Source organism: Vicugna pacos, chromosome 8 (assembly GCF_048564905.1).
Source record: "Vicugna pacos chromosome 8, VicPac4, whole genome shotgun sequence".
NCBI lineage: Eukaryota > Metazoa > Chordata > Mammalia > Artiodactyla > Camelidae > Vicugna > Vicugna pacos.
This window is the reverse complement of record NC_132994.1, coordinates 33,490,164-33,510,254: the sequence shown is the minus strand read 5'-3', so window position 1 is coordinate 33,510,254 and position 20,091 is coordinate 33,490,164. Positions and strand designations below refer to the sequence as shown.

The 20,091-nt window shown below is 44.1% G+C and overlaps 1 protein-coding gene across 1 annotated transcript in view; it reads right to left on the bottom strand.

Annotated features, from left to right (window-relative positions):
- Positions 1 to 20,091, bottom strand: part of NR2E1 (nuclear receptor subfamily 2 group E member 1) — a 103,729-nt gene that overhangs the window by 41,030 nt on the left and 42,608 nt on the right. Inside the window, exon 4 of the mRNA XM_072965932.1 lies at positions 323 to 440. Within this exon, the coding sequence (XP_072822033.1) occupies positions 323 to 440 (118 nt within the window). The remainder of the gene's footprint in view (positions 1 to 322; positions 441 to 20,091) is intronic.

The following is a 20,091-nucleotide window of genomic DNA, read 5'->3' as shown; positions in this document are numbered from 1 at the left end:
AATCACTAAGAATTGCTCATGCCAGCTGGTGAGAAATTTCTGTGTCTTGTGATGAGTGGACTTAAGGTCCCAAAATACAATAATAGTAATAATACTAATAACAATAACAAAACAAAACAGCAATGACTGCTTCTTGTTGACTCATAATATGTCCCAGAACTTTGCAAAGTTTTAATGAGCTCCTTTATCTCATTTAATCCTCACATCCATTCTATAAGGTAGTTACTACTCTAGCCCCATTTTACAGACAATTAAACAGAAACCTATTTTAGGAAGCAAGCCCAGAGTCCCAGAATTGTTCATAAGAAAATGCACCACTCACATATTCTGTAATGTGTGTAGTCCAGCTGGATATGCTGGTACCAAGACACAGGTGGGGATACTGCTCTTATGAAGTCCTCCTGGGAGTTAGACTCTTCACTTACGTTTTGCTTAAATGACTGCCAAAAAAAAAAATGGAGCTCTAATTAGATTAAGAATAGTCTTTCTTTCAACAAATTGGTCATATATATTTTTGAAGGTAGGCTCTTAGTTATATAGTAACTCTGGGATCTTTTAAAACAATTATAATTATGGGAGGCATTTGTTTTTTGAATTTTTCATAACTGCTTTATTGAGATATAATTGACATACCATAAAGTTCACCCTTAAAAAATGTACAATTCAGTATTTTTAGTATGTTCACAGAGTTGTGCATTCATCAACACTCTCAAATTGTAGAATATTTTTATCACTCCCAAAAAGAAACTCCATTTCCATTAGCAGTAACTTCCCATTTCCCCCTCCCAACCCTTAGAAATCACTAATTCACTTTCTGTCTCTATGGATTTGCCTATTCTGGATGTTTTATATAAGTGCCCTTTTATGCCTGTCTTCTTTCACTTAGCATAATTTTTTCAAGGTTGCAGCATGCATCAGTACTTCAGTACTACTGTAGCATGCATCAGTACTTCATTTCTTTTTATTGCCAAATAATATTACATTGTATGAATATACCACATTTTAATTATCCATTCATCAGTTGATAGACATTTGTGTTGCTTCTACTTTTTGTCTTATGAATAATGCTGCTATGAACATTCCTATATAAGTTTTTACGTGGATGTTACGTTTTCAACTCTCTTGAATCTATATTTAAGAGTAGAATTGTTGGGTTATATGGTAACTGTATGTTTAACTTTTAGGGGGAATTGCCAAGCTGTTTTCCAAAGTGACTGCACCATTTTATATTTTTACAGCAATGTACATCATTGCCAACACTCGTTTTCATCCATCTTTTTGATTATAGCCATTCTAGTGGGTGTGAAGTGGTATCTCATTGTTGTCTGCATTTCCCTAATGACTAAAGATATTGAGGAGGCATTTATTTTTATGATTTAAAGTGATTTTGATTAGAGGAGTGCAACAGAACTACTTGAGGAACCTTTACAAGATACTACCTGGGCTTCACACCATTTAAAGTGCAGAAAATATTTGCCAGGATGGTCTACTTATATTTGGAATGTAACAGAAAATCAATTCAAAATGGCTTAAGCAATAAAGAAAATTATCATTTCATATAACAAGAGGTACAAGGTCAGCGGATTACACAGTTGTTTAATACAACCACTCAGTACTACCATGGAGATTCAATTTCTTTCCTTTTTTCTATTGTGTCACCCTAGCATGACCATTTATCTGCACGCTTTGTAGTAGCAAAATGGATGCTGGAATTCTGGACAATCCATCTGGGCCTGAGAATGTTCAGTGGAAGAGAAATCTTTCTCAGAAACTTCTAATTGTCTTTACTTAATCTCATTGGCCTAGAACTGTATCATATGCTCAAATCTTAACCAATTACAGGCAAAAGAAACAGGAATTTCATGTATATAGTTAGTTGAATAGAGATTTACTACTTTCCTAAATGGGAATTAAATGGGAGTTCTGCTAACAAGGAAGAAGGGAGAAATGGATGTTGAACAGACAACTATGACAATGTTTCTGTTATGTAGCTACAGGCTACAACATTATGGTGATGAACAATATTAAATTGAATATTTAAATTGCTGCTATAGGACCACTGATACACTAATTTCATATGGTTCAGCCTAATAATTTCCAATGCCATTTTGACAGATTGGTCTGAGGAGTGGGGAGAGGATAACATTGGCTCCAGGTTTTAGTTCAATCACTTAAAATAGCTCATAAAGTATGAGTCACTTAAATTGATTGATACAAGTAAATCAGACTCTTGTGAGCAAGAAGAATTCGTGTAGTATATGGTTTTATTTGATTTCTTTATCTCTTTCTTGGCACATCTCAAGCATTAGGAAATATTTCCACAATTCTGAGGCCCAAAGCATTTGTCCCAATGCACATGCTGATGAAGCCTGTGAATGTTTTATTTATACAGACTTAATGGTTGAATTTTAATTTTGAACAATTAAATCACAGAATGCATTATTATATTTTCATTAAAAAACATTTAAAGATTTTAAAGACTGTGTACCTTCCATTTTAGGGGTCTTTTGATGTAGGAAGACTTTGAGAAGTCTAAAATAAGATATTTAGTATCCAGAAATGACTAGGACGCTTTTACAACTGGGCTAGCCTTGAATTGTACAGAGCTGTGCATAGAGCAGACTGGAAAATGGCAACCTTTCTATTTTTTAATCTTAAATTTATGTACTTTTGAATAAGTAGTATATTCACACAGTACAAATTCAAAAGGTACAAAAGTTATAGTGAAGTCTCCCCTCACATAGCTGTTCTCAACTACTCAGGTCTCTTTTCCCAAGACAATTGCTACTAGAAGAAAATGTTTATGGCTATTCAAACCACACCTTTCCCTACAAATGGTAGCATACTTTACACCACTGTTCTGCTCCATTTTGTTATTGTTATTTGTTTGTTTTTTACCTAACAGGCTATTTTAGAGACCATTCCAAATTGGCATATAATGAGCATCCTCATCTATTTTTACGGCTACATAATATTCCATTGGATGGATGTACCATATTTCTTTAACTAGTTCGCTGTTGATGGACATTTAGATAGCTTTCACTCTATTATGAACAGTGCTGCAAAGAATAATTTTATACGTATGTCATTTTGCACTTGTGCAAGTATATCTTTAGAGAAGTTTCCTAAAGAGGAATTGCTGCATCAAAGTATGTATGTTTTTGTAATTTTCATAAATAATGCCAAATTGCTCTCTATTCCAGAGAGGTTGTGGCAATTTAAACTCCCACCGCAATGCATGAGAGCACTTGTTTTCCTACAGGTGGCAGACTTCTAGAAGAGAGATGTCATAGAGTTGCCCCCTGTACCTTCAATCTGGGTATGCAGGCAGAACCCCCAAAGGATCTTGTTCCCATTTTTAATAACACAGAGAAAAATCTAATGCTATGGTACTAAAGGAACAAAAATAAGAGTACAAATATCAACTGTGTAAAAATTTGGGGATGTACAGAAGAAAAAATGGAACTACATAATTGAAATATTGAGAGTATTTTAAGTCTATACTTTTCTACAATTAGCTCTGGTTCTGTTTATAATCAGAAAACAATACTAAAGTCACACTACTGTAATCCCTGGGTTAGGAATCTCATTCCCTTTCAGCAAAGCCCTCCTTTAAAGGAGCCTTGGTCTTGGTGCCATTTTAGGCTGAGCACCTGCTCTTCCCTCAGTGTCACTTCTGCTTGGTCAGAGGTGCTGTGGAGCTGGGACAGAAACCACAACACATCTGCATAGCCTATCAAATCTACCAAAATGAAAATTCCAACAGGAACATGTCTTACATTTTAAAAAATTGTTCTGTTTTATCAATTTCACTGCTCACGGTGGGTTTCACCTTGCTTTCTGGCTTTTCCACCATGGTGGTTTCTGTTTTCACTAAGACCATTAAAATATTTCTGAACCCTCAAAACCACTCTGGCCAGAAAAAGACCTGCTTACTTGTTAATAGTCTTTGGGTCCTCCTGGCAGTTCATCCCTGGCCTGGGCAAGGGCAGTAAATGTGAAGCATTTCCTCCAGGAGGTGACTCAGATATCTAAGCCCAGCACAGTCCTGCACTCAGCCTGCATAAAGGCTGATAGCTGTTGCAACTGCAATGTTCTCTCTAAACCCCCGCTCCTTTTGTTGACTTGTAGAGGCTTACATTCCAAAAAAGGTAATTTGAAAGTGCCGCTGAATTTAGATGCATTTTGCTAATTTGTTTTTATTATGCATAGAAATATTAGTATAAAAGGTGTTTCAATTATTTTCTAAGGGAAGGACCTATGCATTATCTGTGGCCACAAAGCTTTTAAATGGAGTTATTTTTCTCGGCCTATAATCGTTCTCCCTTTTAAGTACCCTAGCAGAAAAAGTAAGTTTACTGCTCCTCGCACAATGGGCCTCTTCACTTTTTAGGTTTGGGAGACCTGGGTGACCTACGAAAGTTAATTAGAAGGTTAACAAAGACGAAGACAGAGTCGAATCCATCGCCTCTCCTTCAGCCAAAGATGTCATCCATTAATTAGGGAAATCGTTAAGGTGGCCTTTATAGAATCCATAGAAAATCTGCCGTTGGCGGCCGACAGTTTTGATCAGATTTTCCTCTCCCCAATAATGCTATCCTTAATAGTACGAAAAGCAGAGGGCTGGGGTGGGGAGAGGGGCGAGAGGAGGGGGTGGGAAGGATGTGTTTCAGCAACAGTACAGTTAACCAGCCGCTGATTGTGACGGCTTTGATTCTCAGGCTGCCCCGCATACTTGCTCCATGATGTAATCCTTATTGAACCTGGAAGCGGAGAGACCGCGAGGCTGGCGGGAGAAGCTGCTGCTCCCGCCTCGCAGCCACAGGAGGCCCTGGGAGTTAGGAGCTCGCCCCCCGGGTGGGCCGCGCGGCCAGACGCTCTGTCCGCAGCGCTGGCTTTGCAGCGGCACCGTGGCTCCAGCCGCTCCCAAGGGCTAGGGCAGCTCCGGTTGGCGGCGGCTGTCGGCCCGGCAGAGCCCAGCCCTTTTTGGTTGTTTTGAGGAGGAAGATTTCTCCCTCTCTCTCTCCCTTCCTGTTGATTCTCTGCAACCCAAACAGCAGCTCAACTAAGGAAAAACTTGAGACTGACTAGCTCTTTGCCACCTTGAGAACCACAGGGCGAATGTAAAGTCTAGGTATTTGTTGGTGGTTGCAGAGAGGCGACCTCTCTGCCATCCCCTTTCTTGTCTCCTCTCATGCGTATCTGAACCTAGAATTACTGATTTAGAGCTTTCAGGGTTTCCATTTTGGTATTGTGTATTTAAAGATGGTGTTAATTCTGTGTATGAAATGCCTTTATATTTTTAATCGGAGCTTTTTTTTTTTAACACCATTTCAACCATTTTAAAGTGTATAGTTCAGTGGCATTAAGTACATTCACATTGTTGTGCAACCATCACCACTATTCATCTTCCCAAACTGAAACTGCATTGTGGGGCTTATTTTTGAAACTACATTGCAGGGTTGGTTCTATGGTTTTTCAAGTTATCAGTAAATTCCTCTCAAGGAATTAGCATCTTTTAAGATGTTGGGGTGGGTTTGCTTAGTCCTCCTTCATGGCAAAAGCTCGAACCATATGTGGCTCTTGTTTACCATGCAAAACACTTCTATGTATCTTTGTCCTCGATGGATTGATATTGAGTAAATACTTTACAAAACCTCACGCAGACAGTACGTTGCCATTTTGGTTTGCCTTTCTTATCCCACGGTAGAGTGGGTAGAAGTTGCTCAGAGAAGAGGGAAGTGTCATTCTCAGCTCTTAGCATCACTGTGAAAAGGACCAGTACTGTTCTAAACATACAAAGTCACCCACACCCAGGCCCTTGTCTCTTCCTCAGCCAGGGTGAAGAGGAATTTCTCTCCTCTCATTCTGCCAGCTCTTCACTCCTCCCCACCCACAGGGGCCAAACCAGGAGGAGGTAGCAGTTCTGGGCTGAGTCACACACGTAAAGTGCTCCCATGTGGCTTCTCTGCTCCACCACATTTTCTTGCTTTTGTACTTCATCTGGCCACCTTGACTGAATATTAGAGTCACCAGAGGAGCTTTTAAAACTTCTAAGATGCACCTCAGACCAATTATATGGTTTTCTGAAGGTGGGACTACAGTATGGTATGTTTTTAAAGATCCCCAAGGGGATTCCAATGTGCACTTATAAATCTAAGGTGATTTATGAGGTTGAGAACTGTGATCGTTAATTTTATGTGTCCACTTGACTGGGCCACAGAGTGCCCAGACATTTGGTCAAACATTCTGGACATGTCTGTGAGAGTGTTTTGGAATGAAGTGAACATTTGAATCAGTAGACTGAGTAAAGCAGATTGCCCTCCCTAATGTGGGTGGGGCTCATCCATTAGTTGAAGACCTGAATAGAACAAAAAGGCTGAATAAGAGGGAATACGTCCTGCCTCACTGTCTTTGAGCAGGAATATCAGTTTTTTCCTGTCTTTGGACTTGAACTGAAACATTGGTTCTTCTTGGATCCCGAGCCCACCAGTTTTTGGACTGGAACTACAGTTGACTCTTGAACAGTGTGGTTGGGGCACTGACTCTCAATGCAGTAAAAAACCCATAACTTCATAGTCAGCTCTCCATATCTGCAGTCCTGCATCTGCTGATTCAACCAACCTCAGATGGTGTAATACTAAAGTAAGTATTTAGTGAAAAAAATATGAATATAAGTGGACCCATGTAGTTCACACCGATGTTGTTCAAGAGTCAACTGTACATCATTGGCTCTCCTAGTTCTCAGGCCTTTGAACTAGGAGTGTAACTACACCACTGACTCTTCTGGGTCCAGCTTGCTGACTGCAGATCTTGGAACCTGTCAGCCCCTGTAATTGTGTGGGACAATTCCTTATAACAAATCTCCTTCTATATAGATATACATCCTGTTGGTTCTGATTCTCTGGAGAACCCTGAAAAATACAAATACAGATTTTGGTACTATGAAGTGGGGTGCTGCTGTAACAAATACCTAAAAATGTGGAAGCAGCTTTGGAACTGAAAAATAGGTGGAGGCTGGAGCAGTTTTGAGGTACATGGTAGAAAAAGTCTATTACCATGAAGGGACTGCTAGTAGAAATGGATGTTAACAGTGATTCTGCTGAGAACTCAAAGGAAAAAGGAGAACTAGAGAGAAAGCCTCCGTCTTCTGAGAGAACACAAAAATGATCATGAACACAATGTTCATAGAAATGTGAATGTTAAAGACTGTTCTGTGAGATCACAAGTAGAAATGAGGAACAGTTTATTAGAAATTGGAGGAAAGATGATCTTGATTATAAACTTGCTAAGAACTTGGCTGAACTGTGCTCTAGTGTTTTGTGAAAGATCAAACTTACTAGCAATGAAATTGGATATTTAGCAAAGGAGATTTCTAAGCAAAGTATTGAATGTGTGGCTTTTGTCCTCCTTACTGATTTTAGCAAAATACAAGAGGAGAGAGATGAATTGAAGAAGGAATCTTTAAGCATTAAAGGAACTAGAACTTAAAGATTTGGAAAATTCTCAGCCTATCGATATTGCAAAAAATGAGGAAGATGTTCTAAAGAGAACATTAAAGGTATGGGTGGCTGAATAATGCTTTGATAAAGAGATTAAGATGAGTGTGAACCATGGATCTAATCAGGTATCTCAGCAGAAGCAAGAAATAGAGATTATACCACCGAAAACACTGCCAGCTTCAAGAAAATGGGACAGAATGAAGGCTACTAACATGGGTTATCCTTTAATAAAAGAGAATGACCAGAAGGTAATTCAGAGGTCTGCCCACCACAGGCCCAGGAGGCAAGGCTGTTTCCTCCCTAGTTTCAGAGTGGAGGCCCTTGAAGAAAGCCATGGTGGGGGCCCTCAGCAGAGAGCTGAAGGGCTGGGGCTACCCACAGGGACTTGAGGGTGATACTGCCACCTCAGTGGCCTTACAGGGCAGTGCATCAAACCAAAGAGGATTATTCTCAAGCCTTAAGATCTAACGGAATTTGCCGTGTTAGGTTTTAGACTTGCTTGAGACCTGTCACCCTTTCCTTCTTTCCTTTCTCTTCATTTTGGAATGAGAATGTCTGTTCTGTATCTGCCTTACCACTGTATTTTGAAAGCACTTAACTTGTCTGGTTTCAGAGGTTTACATCTGGAGAGCAATTTTGCCTTAGGATGAGTCTCACCTATATCTCATTTAGATGCTACTTAGATGAGACACTGGACTTCAGGCTTTAGAGTTGACACTGGAATAAGGTAAAACTTTGGGGGTTGTTGGGATGGAGTGCATGTTTTTGCATGTAAGAAGGACATGAATTTTGGAGGCCCAGAGGTGGAATGTTATAGATTGTCTGTACCCCCCCAAACTCATATATTTTGAAGCCCTAACCACCCCCCTTCCCCATCCTATGTGACTATATTTGTATATAGGGCTTCTGGGGATGTGCTAAGGGTTTAATGAGGTCATAAGGATGGAGCCCCAATCGAATATGGCTGGCACCCTTATTAGAAGAGGAAGAGACACCAGAGCTCTCTACTCCTCATGTGATGACACAGAGAAGGTAGCCATCTATAATCTAGGAGAGAGCTCTCACCAGAAACCAAACTGACCAGCATCTTGATCTTGGGCCTCCCAGCACCCAGAACTATGAGAAAATAAAAACCTGTTGTTCAAACTACACAGTTTATAGAATTTTGTTATAGCAGCTTGAGCAGACTAATACAAAAACCATATAAAGGAGATACCAATAACTGCTCCCACCCATATCTCCTTTTAAAATAATCAACCCTGGCATGCCCCCTGGGGCTCATGCTCCTGTGTCCTCAGCTTATTGGCTAGGCTGAACACCTGACTCAGGAGACTCCATTCATGGGTCCCTGAAACATTTCTGGCATAAAATCCACAGATTAGAGTTTTATTAAAGTTTATGAGAGCTTTTGAATTGTTAATTCTCTAGGGATAACTCATGTTAGTGTGAGTTAGTTTGGTCAGATCCTAATACCTACCTGAAAAGCTTGTTGTAACAGTAATTTTAAAGCTTGAGACACTTTCCAAAAAGTACAAGCCTATAAGGGTAGTGGTCAGGACTTTTCAGAAGCAAAGGTCAATGTGTAAGTGTGGGAGACCTATGGGTGGAGTGGCTAAGAAGTAGGTGAGGGTGAGGAGACTGAAGGACATGGTTTGCATTGCTGTTTTCCCTGGGACTTCTTATCATACAGATTCTTCACCCTTCCCCTCCAATTCATCTTGAGGGTAGCCTTTGTTATAATTGTGCTAATCAAAGCAAACTTGATTGTAAGGATAAAAGACCCATTCAAATTTACCTATATATTGGGTGGGGGGGGTGGGTATTGGAAGGATACAGCAGAAGAATAGCTGGACTTCTTGGGAAACTTGGGAAACTACAGCTATTTCCTACTCTTTCTCTCTCCCGCCTGCCACAACCCCCGCCACCATCCCACCCAGACCCTGTGACTTCTTGTGCTAGTTCATTCTAGGCATTTCTGTCCATCCTCTCTGTACCATAGCTGTCTCTGCCACCTCAAGGTGCTGTAAGTCATCAAGCATCTACTGAGGAAATGCATGCTGAAAATTTCCATTCAGATTGTTAGAAATATCCAAAAATACCTTACTTTTTTCTGTTTTAAAATCTAAACAATTAGATTTAAATTTGGATTAATGGGTATACTGGGGAGTGAAGTATTCTGACTCATTTTCTGATAAAATTTTGTGTTAATCATAAAATGCTTTTATCAAAAAAAAAACCAAACTTCACCAGAAAGTGTTTCTAAAATGTTTGCTTTCTTCTGTTTTCAAGATAGTGACAATATTTGCTCCCTCTTGGTGACATGTGAATCATAAGTTTTAACAGCAGTTCCCATGGAAGAGATCTGTAGATCATTACCATTGGTTGGGGTAGGGGAGAAGTTTTTTTTTCACTGAGGCTGAAACACATTCAGTAACTGTATATAACAGTATCCAAATGCCATGTCTTAGCTTTACTCCAATCTGCCAATAGCTAAGAGTTTTTGAGAGGCTATCAAGAGTCAGGCACTATGCTAGACACTTCCCATGTTTTGTCTTTAGTCATCATACCAACCTTGCAAGGTAGATACTATCATCATGCTCAGTTTGCTTATGAGGAGACTGCAGCTGTAGAGGACATGGCCAAGATCACAGTAGATGGTTACAACAGATGTAAACCTATTCTATCCTACTTGAGTACCTTCCCTCTTCCTGCCAAACCGTGCAGGACCTTTACTATTTTCTAAATAGAACAGTGGGAACCCTGTGTTTCTATCTCTTACCACAATGGGGTAAAAGTACATGTCTCTTGACATAACAAATGATGATAACAATAACTAGTATTAATCAAGCAATTGCTATGTGCCAGATACTATTCTAAGCTATTAATATGTATGAATTCATTTAATCCCCACAAACCTATGAAGTGGTTACTGTTTTTATTTAACACTATTTATTTATTATTTTATCAATGAGGAATTGAGACACAGAGAGCTTAAGCAATTTGTCCAAGGCGACTTAGCTCGTATATGGTAGAGACAGAGTTCAGACCCAAGTTGCCTGGGTCAAGAGCTTAAAATCTGTCACTTCATCCAAAAGTATATTATACTTTTCATTATACATCTATCACAGTTTCCTTAGTTGGTGAGATAAGGATCACTAGCATGAGAGGGACCCATCTATCCTCACCCCTCATCTGCATGAGCAGAACCCCAATTCCATTCATAGTCTGATTGAACATTTCCCTCCATCATTGCACAATGTGCAACCTACAACTGAATACAACATCTCTGAATTCCATCCACCATAAAATGGCACATGACCAAAAAAAAGCATCACATATTCTAAATCTGTACTTTCTGCCTATTTCTTTTTGTTCCCAAATGCATAACATCTCCCATAGATGACAGTTCTCTCAACACTCCTTGAGAAGAGAAATTGGAGAAACCTAGGAGCATTTTCTAACATTAATTTAAAAAAAATCAGGTTTTGGATCCTCACTCCCACTGACTGGCTATTTGGGTAAATTGGGCGATGGCATCACTGACTGGGCAGCAACCTCAGTGGCTCAGCTAGGGGCAAGGCAGAGGTAGAAGACAGCAGAAAAGTACTCGGGCATTGGGCTGGTGGATTCTAACCTCAGTCCACTAAAACACTCTTCATCTTTCTGCATCACAGAGACATACATGAGAGACCTCTGAAGCAGTCTGAGGTCCTCAGATATAAACCTAGTCTGTGGCTATGAACCATTAAGGATGCTTGATAACTACTAATTAAATAAATTGGAGCACAATATATAATTACTAATGTCCTATGTTCCCCCTATCTTTGCTGCATTACCGGAAAAAGTTTTCACGGCAATTGGTTTGTATAAGCAAAAACCAAAATTAAATTAACAGGTCACATGCCAGTAGCAAAGACAAAATCAGGAAAACATTTTCTAATCAGAAACTGCAAATAAATCGGGGCATTTATATAATAGTGAAATTAGGATTTGGAGAGTAGTGGTATATTTTCGACCAACTTTTCACAAATATTTCCTGGAACAGGACCAAGAACTGAATCCTCATTTAGCCTATTCTTTTTTTCAAATGTAATTGAATTCACTTGTTTCAGTTTCAGCCTTCCCCCCTCCTATCTGGTGGCAAGGGCATCACTGCTCTGCTCTCTCGTGCACCGGTGTAGTCTGTACACCATGTTTGGGTGTTTCTTCTTCAGGGATCAGAGGCTCTTAGTCCTTTCTTCCACAGCTCCTATCTTCCCCAACCCCGGGGAAATTTCTCTATACCCTCAGCTCCCTTGGTGACACTAACCTGCCCCCTCCACTGCCCAGCATCCCCCCAGCCCCCAAAGTTATCCTCCTATGAAAACAAACAACTCCATCAGCTGGGGAGATGATCCGAAAAATATCCTCTGAGAGGAATCTGATGCAGGAAAATATGAAAAATAGCCTAGACTATTTGACTGAAATCACTTATGATTGCAAGAGCTGACACTGAGCTGCATGAAGCAAAATGCATTTCTTGTGGCTGAGAGATGTATGCCTCAGTAGAAGGAGGCAAGATAGCTTTTGTTGTTTGGGGACAGGGAGAGGATTTAGCAGCGCACACATCAGGTTGCAGTGAAAAGTCTCTAAGGACATATTCATCCCCACATGAGCCTCGACCACAGCAGTTCTCTGGTTTGGCATCTACTTAGCCGGCAGAAAAGAAAGCCATCTCCACAGGGAGGACGTGACTAGCCAAACGATTGCCACTACCCTCCTGGATGCCCCCTCATGCTCCTGGAGTTCTCCCTGGTAGGTTGGCTGGTGGACTTGGCTTCAGAGTTTTACAAATAGCTTTTACTCCTGCTCCTTGAGATTAAAAAAAAAATGTTCAGATGAAGGCACAGTAGGGAAAGGTAAGAAGCCCATGTATCTATCTGTCCTTTCTGTTCTTGAATGGAAGTTGACGTAGTTTTTTTTAAAAAAGGAATTTGATTTGAATGTAGAAACAAAACAAAAAGAAAGACTTCCCCTTCCTCTCTGGGGATTCTTTTCCCACTATGTTTGTCAGAGGCTAAGGTGGAACACACACACACACACACACACACACACACACACACACACACACACAAAAGTATGCTCATCCCAGCACACCACAGTCTCTGCTCTCTTACTCACATTTCATCCCCGAGGACGTGCAGGCCTCCAGGACAAGAACCACAGTCACTGGGCAGTAGAGTTTGGTGAACAGCCAGGGGGCTGGTGGGCCCTGTTTGCTCTTGTCATGAGTGGTTCTTTAGCCTGGTTTAGCAGGAATCAGAGTCTGTGTGGTTTCTGCATGGCGTCCCAGGATCTAGTTGTCCCGTCTCCAAGTACAGCCTTCTACGTGCAACAGGGGAATGCAGGCTTCTTTGAAACAGGCTTCTTAGAGCCAGAGCAGAGGGAGCCAAGTGTGAAGGGTGTCAGCAGCGGTGACACGCCCTGGGGGAAGATGTGGAACCAGCTGGGCTCTGAGCCAACAGCAGGAGAAGGGAAGGCTGCTGTGAGTCAGAGCAGTTCTTCCAGGATCCTGCTTGTTCCTTGGACCATCTTTTGTCATTTTAAAGTCGTGCCTTCACCACTGGTCTTGCCCTGGCCCCGAGTGATTTATTAATTTTCATTCATTAATGTATTACTTTGCATTCAAGTTATTCTCATACAAATGGTGCACACTCATCATAACCTATGAATTAAATGGCATTGTCCTCATTTTACTAATGAAGAAACCAAGGCTTCAGAGTGGTTTAAGTCATGTGTTCCCTAAGGTAAAGCTGTTGGTACTGGAAAAGACAAGAAATCTCAGACCTCCTGATTTTAAGTTCTTTCCCTTGCATACCTTTAGTCAATGGACAAGTGTGTACTATATTCTAGCATGGAACTAGTGTCTATAAGGTTCTGTTAAGGACACAAAGACACTGCGACTTGGTTCCTGTCATCCTGGCATCCACAACCTGGTTAGCCAGAATTAAGAGATAAGGAAGGGCTGGATGGTAAGTGTTTGAGGAGTTATTCATTCATTTATGCACTAAGCAAATGATTCTTGAACATTATGTTCCAGACACTGGGACAAGAGTAGAGGGACACAAAGATGAAAAGGACCCAGTCTCTAATCTCAAGAAGTTCAGTCTAGACAAAGGAATTTCACTGCTCAAAGCTGTTCAATGGCTTCCCATTGCTTCCAAGGTAAAATCCCAAATCCTTGACGTAGCCCACAGGGCTGTTAGGAGATCTGACCTTTGCCCCTCCCTCCAGCCTCACTCTGCTCCACCTACACTGGGCTTCACTGAGTTCCTTGGTTAAACCTCCTTCCTTCCTTGAGGTCTTTGCACCCTGGGGTGGTTTCACAAAAGTGTCTTTTGAGCAGGGTCTTGAAGAATAGATAGGAGATTTCCAGAAAGAAAGTGATGGGGAAGGGATGGAATTCCATTTAGAGGAGTTTGAGTGGGGAGGGGACTTAGTGAATAAGAGCGGCGGGGGAAAGTTCCAAAGAAAAGGCAAAATGTTCTTTGTATGTAATTTCTATTCAATAACTATCTGTTGAATGGAGCTGGGCTGGAAAAGCCAGGGATGGGCAGAGTGTGGCAGGACGGGAGAGCAGGGATATGAAAGCAGGACTGCAGAAGCAAAGACTCAGGAGCCAAGATCACCTGAGCTTGATGAGGGGCAAGGAGCCATCTAAGAGGCAGGTTGGGGACTTGGGGCAGTGAAGTGTGGGAGTGTGGGTGCTTGATGGGATGAGAAATCTGAACTCTCTAGTCACAGCTCAGCCACCTTCTTTGTGAACTTGGACAAGTCACTCCTCTTGGCCCCAAAACTTGTGAGGAAGGTGGAATGAGTAGGTATTTCCAGATGAAATATGTGCTCTTTAAGGGGGGAGGTGAGTAGTGACACAGAGTTGCAGAAGCCAGGATAGATACAAGACATGGGAAAACAGGAAGAAATCCTGGCAGGATAGAGAAAGCCCAGGCAGAGTGCTGGCATCAGAGGCCTCCACAGCATGCAGGGCTGTGGAGAAGGAGTAGAGGCTGGAGGGGAAGCCAGGAGAAGCTGCAGCCTGTGACTCATTGGTGTCCCACTAGGACCAGATCAAAGGAATCAGTGGAATTTTCTGAGGCAACTTGATTGTTCCTCACTCTAACCCTGAGCTGATAGCTAATGTGGGAGGACCAGGTCCACTATTAGAGGAGAAAGCTGCTGTGGCCAGTAAAACTGAGGGCCAGGTTCAAAGAGTAAGGAAGGAAGGGAAAGAACTGAAGAGGCTTTTTGGACAGTCCAAATGACCAGACAAGCCCTCCACCCAGGGTTTTTTCTCTAGTGACCCCATTCTGCCCCACAGATGTCACTTGTTTCTCTCTCTCTCTCTCTTTTCTTTTTTTGGTGCTTTTGGGGAAGGGGAGCAAGGCGAGGGAGGTGGGAAGAGACTTTTTTTCACATGAGTCCTCAGAATTACAGTTCACAAACTATTCAGTAAACTGACCGGCCTCAACCTTCCCTTCAACGGCCTAATCTAAGGGGTGGATCTATGTGTTTTGTTGCTTGTCAGAAACAATCGCTGCGCGGCCCATTACATTTACAGCACGTCGCCCTTTAATTGGTGTAACACGCTGAGGCCTGAAAAGAGGAGAGGCCCACAAAAGCGCCCGTGAATGAGCCTTGACTCACACAAAAACACTCTGCAGAAGTTCAGAGCTGGCCACTAACAAGGAGGTAGGGAGTTAGTTTGAAAAGGGGGTGAAGTTCAGAAATGTGTCACCTTGAGGAGCCTCCCATCAAAGCAATGGTCGCATTGACAAGCTGCAAAGAAAAAAAGTTAAACCTTCAGGGCTCTGGACTTGCCTGCTGGATTTATTCTTTTTAAACTTGAGAAGGGGTGGGTAGGAGAGGGGAGAGTCTTTCTTTTTCTTCTCTTCCCCACCGTCCTCTCTCTGCTCCCCTTATTTACTTCAGAGAGCCTTTAAGAAGTCGGTGTGAAAAAACATACCTCCCACCCTCCTGCTAAGATATGCTATTAAAAAAATAAATGTATAAAAAGTCAGGATGAATGCCTTGGCCTCAGGCTGCTGCAGCTGATTTCAACCTCTTGTCCCCTACCTCCCATTTTCTAAAGTGACTCTCCAAGTCTGGGGTTAGGATCCCCATGGCCTGGGCTTGGGCGAGGTGCAGGTCTGGGTACTATGCACCCAGATTCTGTGAGGGTGAGGGCATGCATTCAGATTCCTCGGTGACAGATGGGACTGTTGTGAGCCGTATTAAAGTATGTGGGAGCAGAGATCAGAGCCAGTGCAGGTCCAGCTCAGTTGGGTATTGCTGGCTACTGTTCTGCCCCTGCCCAGGGCCCCAGTTTTCCCTCCTCCTGCCTGTAACACCTGGAAAAGGTCCTACCTAGACCCAGCGGGTTTCCACGCTTAGGTTCCAGTTTGCAAAAGTAGGCATCCCTAAAAGAAGAAACTAGCATACACAGGTCTGGGATGGAGGTGGGGGACCAGGTCGCACCTTCTGTTCCTCCGCCATTCACGGTCACCTGCTCCGTGCCTCTTGTACACCTTCCTCACTCCAGACGCCAGGAATTTACCCAGTGGCCATAGTGGGGTCAACCTCTCTAAGCACCCTCCTCTGCACCCTGCCTCTCGCCTTCCTCGGAAGGGGTGGATGACACTTCGTCCAGTTCCCGGGTGTTCACCCGAGCGCCTGGAGGCACCCTCCTCGGATCGCCCCCTCCCGGCCTTTGTCTGGCGACTGGACCCCCAACCCTCGCACTGTTCCTGCACTGAACCTGCAGCCCCGTGCGAAGGCGGGGGGCGCTTTTCAATGCATAGCTGCAGCTCCCTTCAGATTTGTAATCCGCCAAAAAGCCGCTGATTGCTGCAATCGTTACTTTTCATTAAAAAAACTTAGAAGCAATTTGGGAGAACCCTTCTCAATGAATACATTTACCCCCGAACGGTCTTTATTCTCCGCCTCCACTTGATGAGTTTCTCTGGCACGAATCCGTTCTTACAGGCACAGAATGGGCAATCCCTTGATCCCCGTCAATTGTCATCCCGAGTCGGGGCCACTTTGACCGCCAATAGTGGGGAAGTCAGAGCTAATCCTCAGAAGGAATCACGGGAAAAGAAAAGCAACAATAACCAAGTCAAGCGTAAAAAATGAAAGAGAAATCTCTATTATCACTCACTACATTTCCCAGCTATGTACTGAAAAAATCAGCTCGCTTGTCATTCGAGTCAGACACCCACACAAGAATATGAGGTCGTGGTGGGTTGGTAGACTCACACGACGTAAGGAGCGATATTTGAGAGCGAAAGGCCTCTCTTCTGCCTCTGCCAAATCCCCCTCACATCCGCCATAACCATTAAATACAGACTGACTTTATTCTGTATGGGGAGGCCCAGGGGTGGGCGGTGAGGGAGCCCCCAGCTGTGCATGGATACAAAAAGGTCCCTCAAGAGAGGGATAGGAGGGCGGGGTGTGGATGCTAAAGAAACGCGCCCCTTGCGGGCATCTCCAGCTCGGGCGGCTCAGCCTTGCCTGCCTGGGTCCAGCCACTGCCCTGGGCGCCCCCTTCGCCCTCCGCCTACGCCCTGGCAGCCTCGCGGGAGCAGGTCTCTGAATTTGGTCGTCCTCACGGGCGCAGGTGCATGGCGCACGCGTGCACAGATCTGTGGCCCGCCGGATCAGCGCAGCCTGCAGTCTCCTGCTAGGAAGCCGTGGCCCGGGAGTGGTGGTCCTGGGGTGGGTGTTAGAGGGCCAGGAACCGTGGGGAGCAGACATAGAGAGACTTGTTAAAGTGTGCAAACACCGCCACTTTCCATGCTGACACCCACAATTATCTGACATAGGCCTTGATTCCTTTATGCTACAACCACGTGAGAGGAAAGTTAGTTCTAAAGAGACCGACGTAAAGCACGACGCGGGGCCGGATTCCAAGCGAGGCTGCGGCGTCTCTGCGAGGGCTGGTCCCAGCAGCCGCGCGCCTCTCTCTCTCCCTCCGGAGAAGGAACTTCCAGGTTTGGGACTACTCGCACGTCGCGGGGTCGACAGCCAGCACCCGATTTGGAGGACCTTAATCCAAACTACCTCCGGCAGTAAAAGGGCCGGGGGCCCGGGTGTGAATGCGCAGTTCATTGGCCCTTCCTCATCCACTTCTCTTATTAGATTACAAAGCCAGTCTAGAGGTGCCTTTCGGCTACTTTCATTCTCCCCAGGTGTGTCGAGAGAACCTCCCTTGACGAAGAGGTGAGGCTGCTTCTCCTGGTGGCTCGCAGGGCGGTGAGAAAGGGCCATGTGCAGCAAGGCGGCATTTTCTTGCCACCGCCTCCCTCAGGCCTCAGAGGCGCCGCTGCAGCTCTTGGCTCCTGCTCCCGCCCCGACCTCGCGCTCCAGCCTCCCGCAGCTCCTGGTTCCCACCGCACCCGGAGCACCCAGCCTGTGAAGCCTGTTGTGCTGATCCCTCTTGGGAACTTCTCCAAGCTGGTAGTCTCCCCTGCGCACCACGCAAGTCACACACTACAAACACAGTATCACATGTGTACACATGACACACTGCACTCTTTACTCATACACTCTCACACTTGTGTACACACATGCAGGAAAAACGTTCACACAGCAACAAGCTTACGAAACAATCACATTTACACACCTGGACTCATCCGCATACACAGTCACACTGACATGCACACATTCCTGCACACCCAGGCAGACATCGCAAGTACATGCACTCCGAAGAGCTCTCCAAGTGCACAAGCACGCGTCCTTGGGCACCTACGGACTGGCTCCGTTCAGAATGTTAGGCCAGACAGGGAGGACTAGAAGGAGCCATCCAGGTGAGGGTCACGGACTTTGGCCCTGAGATCCATGCCTCTTTCGGGGATCTTCGCCCAGGCAGATGCTTGGCAGAGCTTCTGGGGAGGAAGGGACCTGTGCAGCGCTCACATCCTTCACCCCGCAGGCGCTGCACCAGAGCAGGTGGCCACACTGATCAGGCCAGAACCTGAGACAAAGACTGGACAGCGGGACTCGCTCTGGCACCAGACACACGCCCATGAGTCTCCTTAAGGGAGTGGGGGAACTGGCCACCGGTGACCGCGGAGTGTGAGAGCAGGGGAAGTGGAATGTGGGATGCGCAGGGAAGGAGGGGATCCGACCCGACTGATTCGCACCCACCCAGGTCTGGCATCTGGATGCCTGAGGATGGCGTAGGAGATGAGGGGCAGGTAGTGATAATTTCCATCTATAAAGGGAGCAAGAGAGTTCTGCCCAGCTCCAGATTTACATAAACGTGGATCTCCGCTTCCTCCGATCTGGAAAGGGTGCTTGCAGAGGGCGACATTCTGCAATCCTAATTAGTGATTTTTGTCCCCTTGTTACTGGGCTCAGCATCTCATGCAAATGAACTCTTCATTTCAGCCACATTACCCCAGCTCCAGAATTAACTGACTCTTATCTTTAATGATATGCTGCTGAAGTTCTCCGAGCGGGCTAGCTTTTTATCTTGATTACTCTAATCAATAAGAAATGATAGAGTAGAATTATAAACTCTATTGGCTTTTAAATGTTGCCGACAAGCCCTCTAGATGCCATTCCTTTTCATTGTTATTTATTAAAATGATCCTCAGCCTAACAGCGGATGCAAATAAGCCTTTGGATGTGTCCCAGTTAGTCCCTGACACCTTCTCAAGCCCAGGGAAGAGTTATTGCCATTTGGGCTTGAGAAGGTGGAAACATATTAAAAAAAAAAAAACTCTAAAAGAAAATTGCCCTTTTGGAGGTACAAAATAAACAAAAAAAATTAAGAAACTAGAACCCCCACCCTATCTAGACAGTCTTAAAGGCAGAGCTTTAAGAAACAGAGACTTGTACTCTGGGAATGAATCAAATCTGTACCTCTTTTGCTCCTCCTTTCCCCCACCTCACTGACCCACCTCCAGCTCACAGAGTTTTGCATACCAGTATCTATAGAGGTTTGTATATGTATGTATGTATAATTTTACGCAGAACTCGGAAATGCAATTTCCCCACTTAGTTCTTTCCCTTGGGAGAAAAATGGAGTTTGTCTCTCTTCCTGTCTGCAGAAGATACTATACTTTGAACTCCAGCTGAATGGTGGGTAGTGGTTGGCCAAGGCGTCAAAAGCACCTCAGATGGGAAGATTTTGGGTTCCTGGATGTCCAGCATCAGGTGGGCTGAGACTGAGAGGTCATGTCTCTGGCCTCCAGGGTCCAGGACCCGTAACTCTCCCGGTTGCACCTCCCCTACAGGCCCAATTTGCGCAGCATTGTTTCCCAGGAAGTCAAATAAAGAGTGCAGGGCATTTCTTCTTTCCCTTTGCTAAGAGTGAAAAGTATTTATGTTGTATGTGAGAAACAACCCTCTTCATCCTTGACCAGCATATGAACCCTCCCATCAACTCCCAACGTCTGCTCTAAGTTTGGTCCCGGATGAGGTGCCCTAGGAGAGCCAGGGGCTGCTGAGAACTTGAGCCGTCATCACTCATCAGAATCATGTACAAATTTACTAGTTTTCCTTTAGATCCAGTTTTACACACACACACACACACACACACACACAC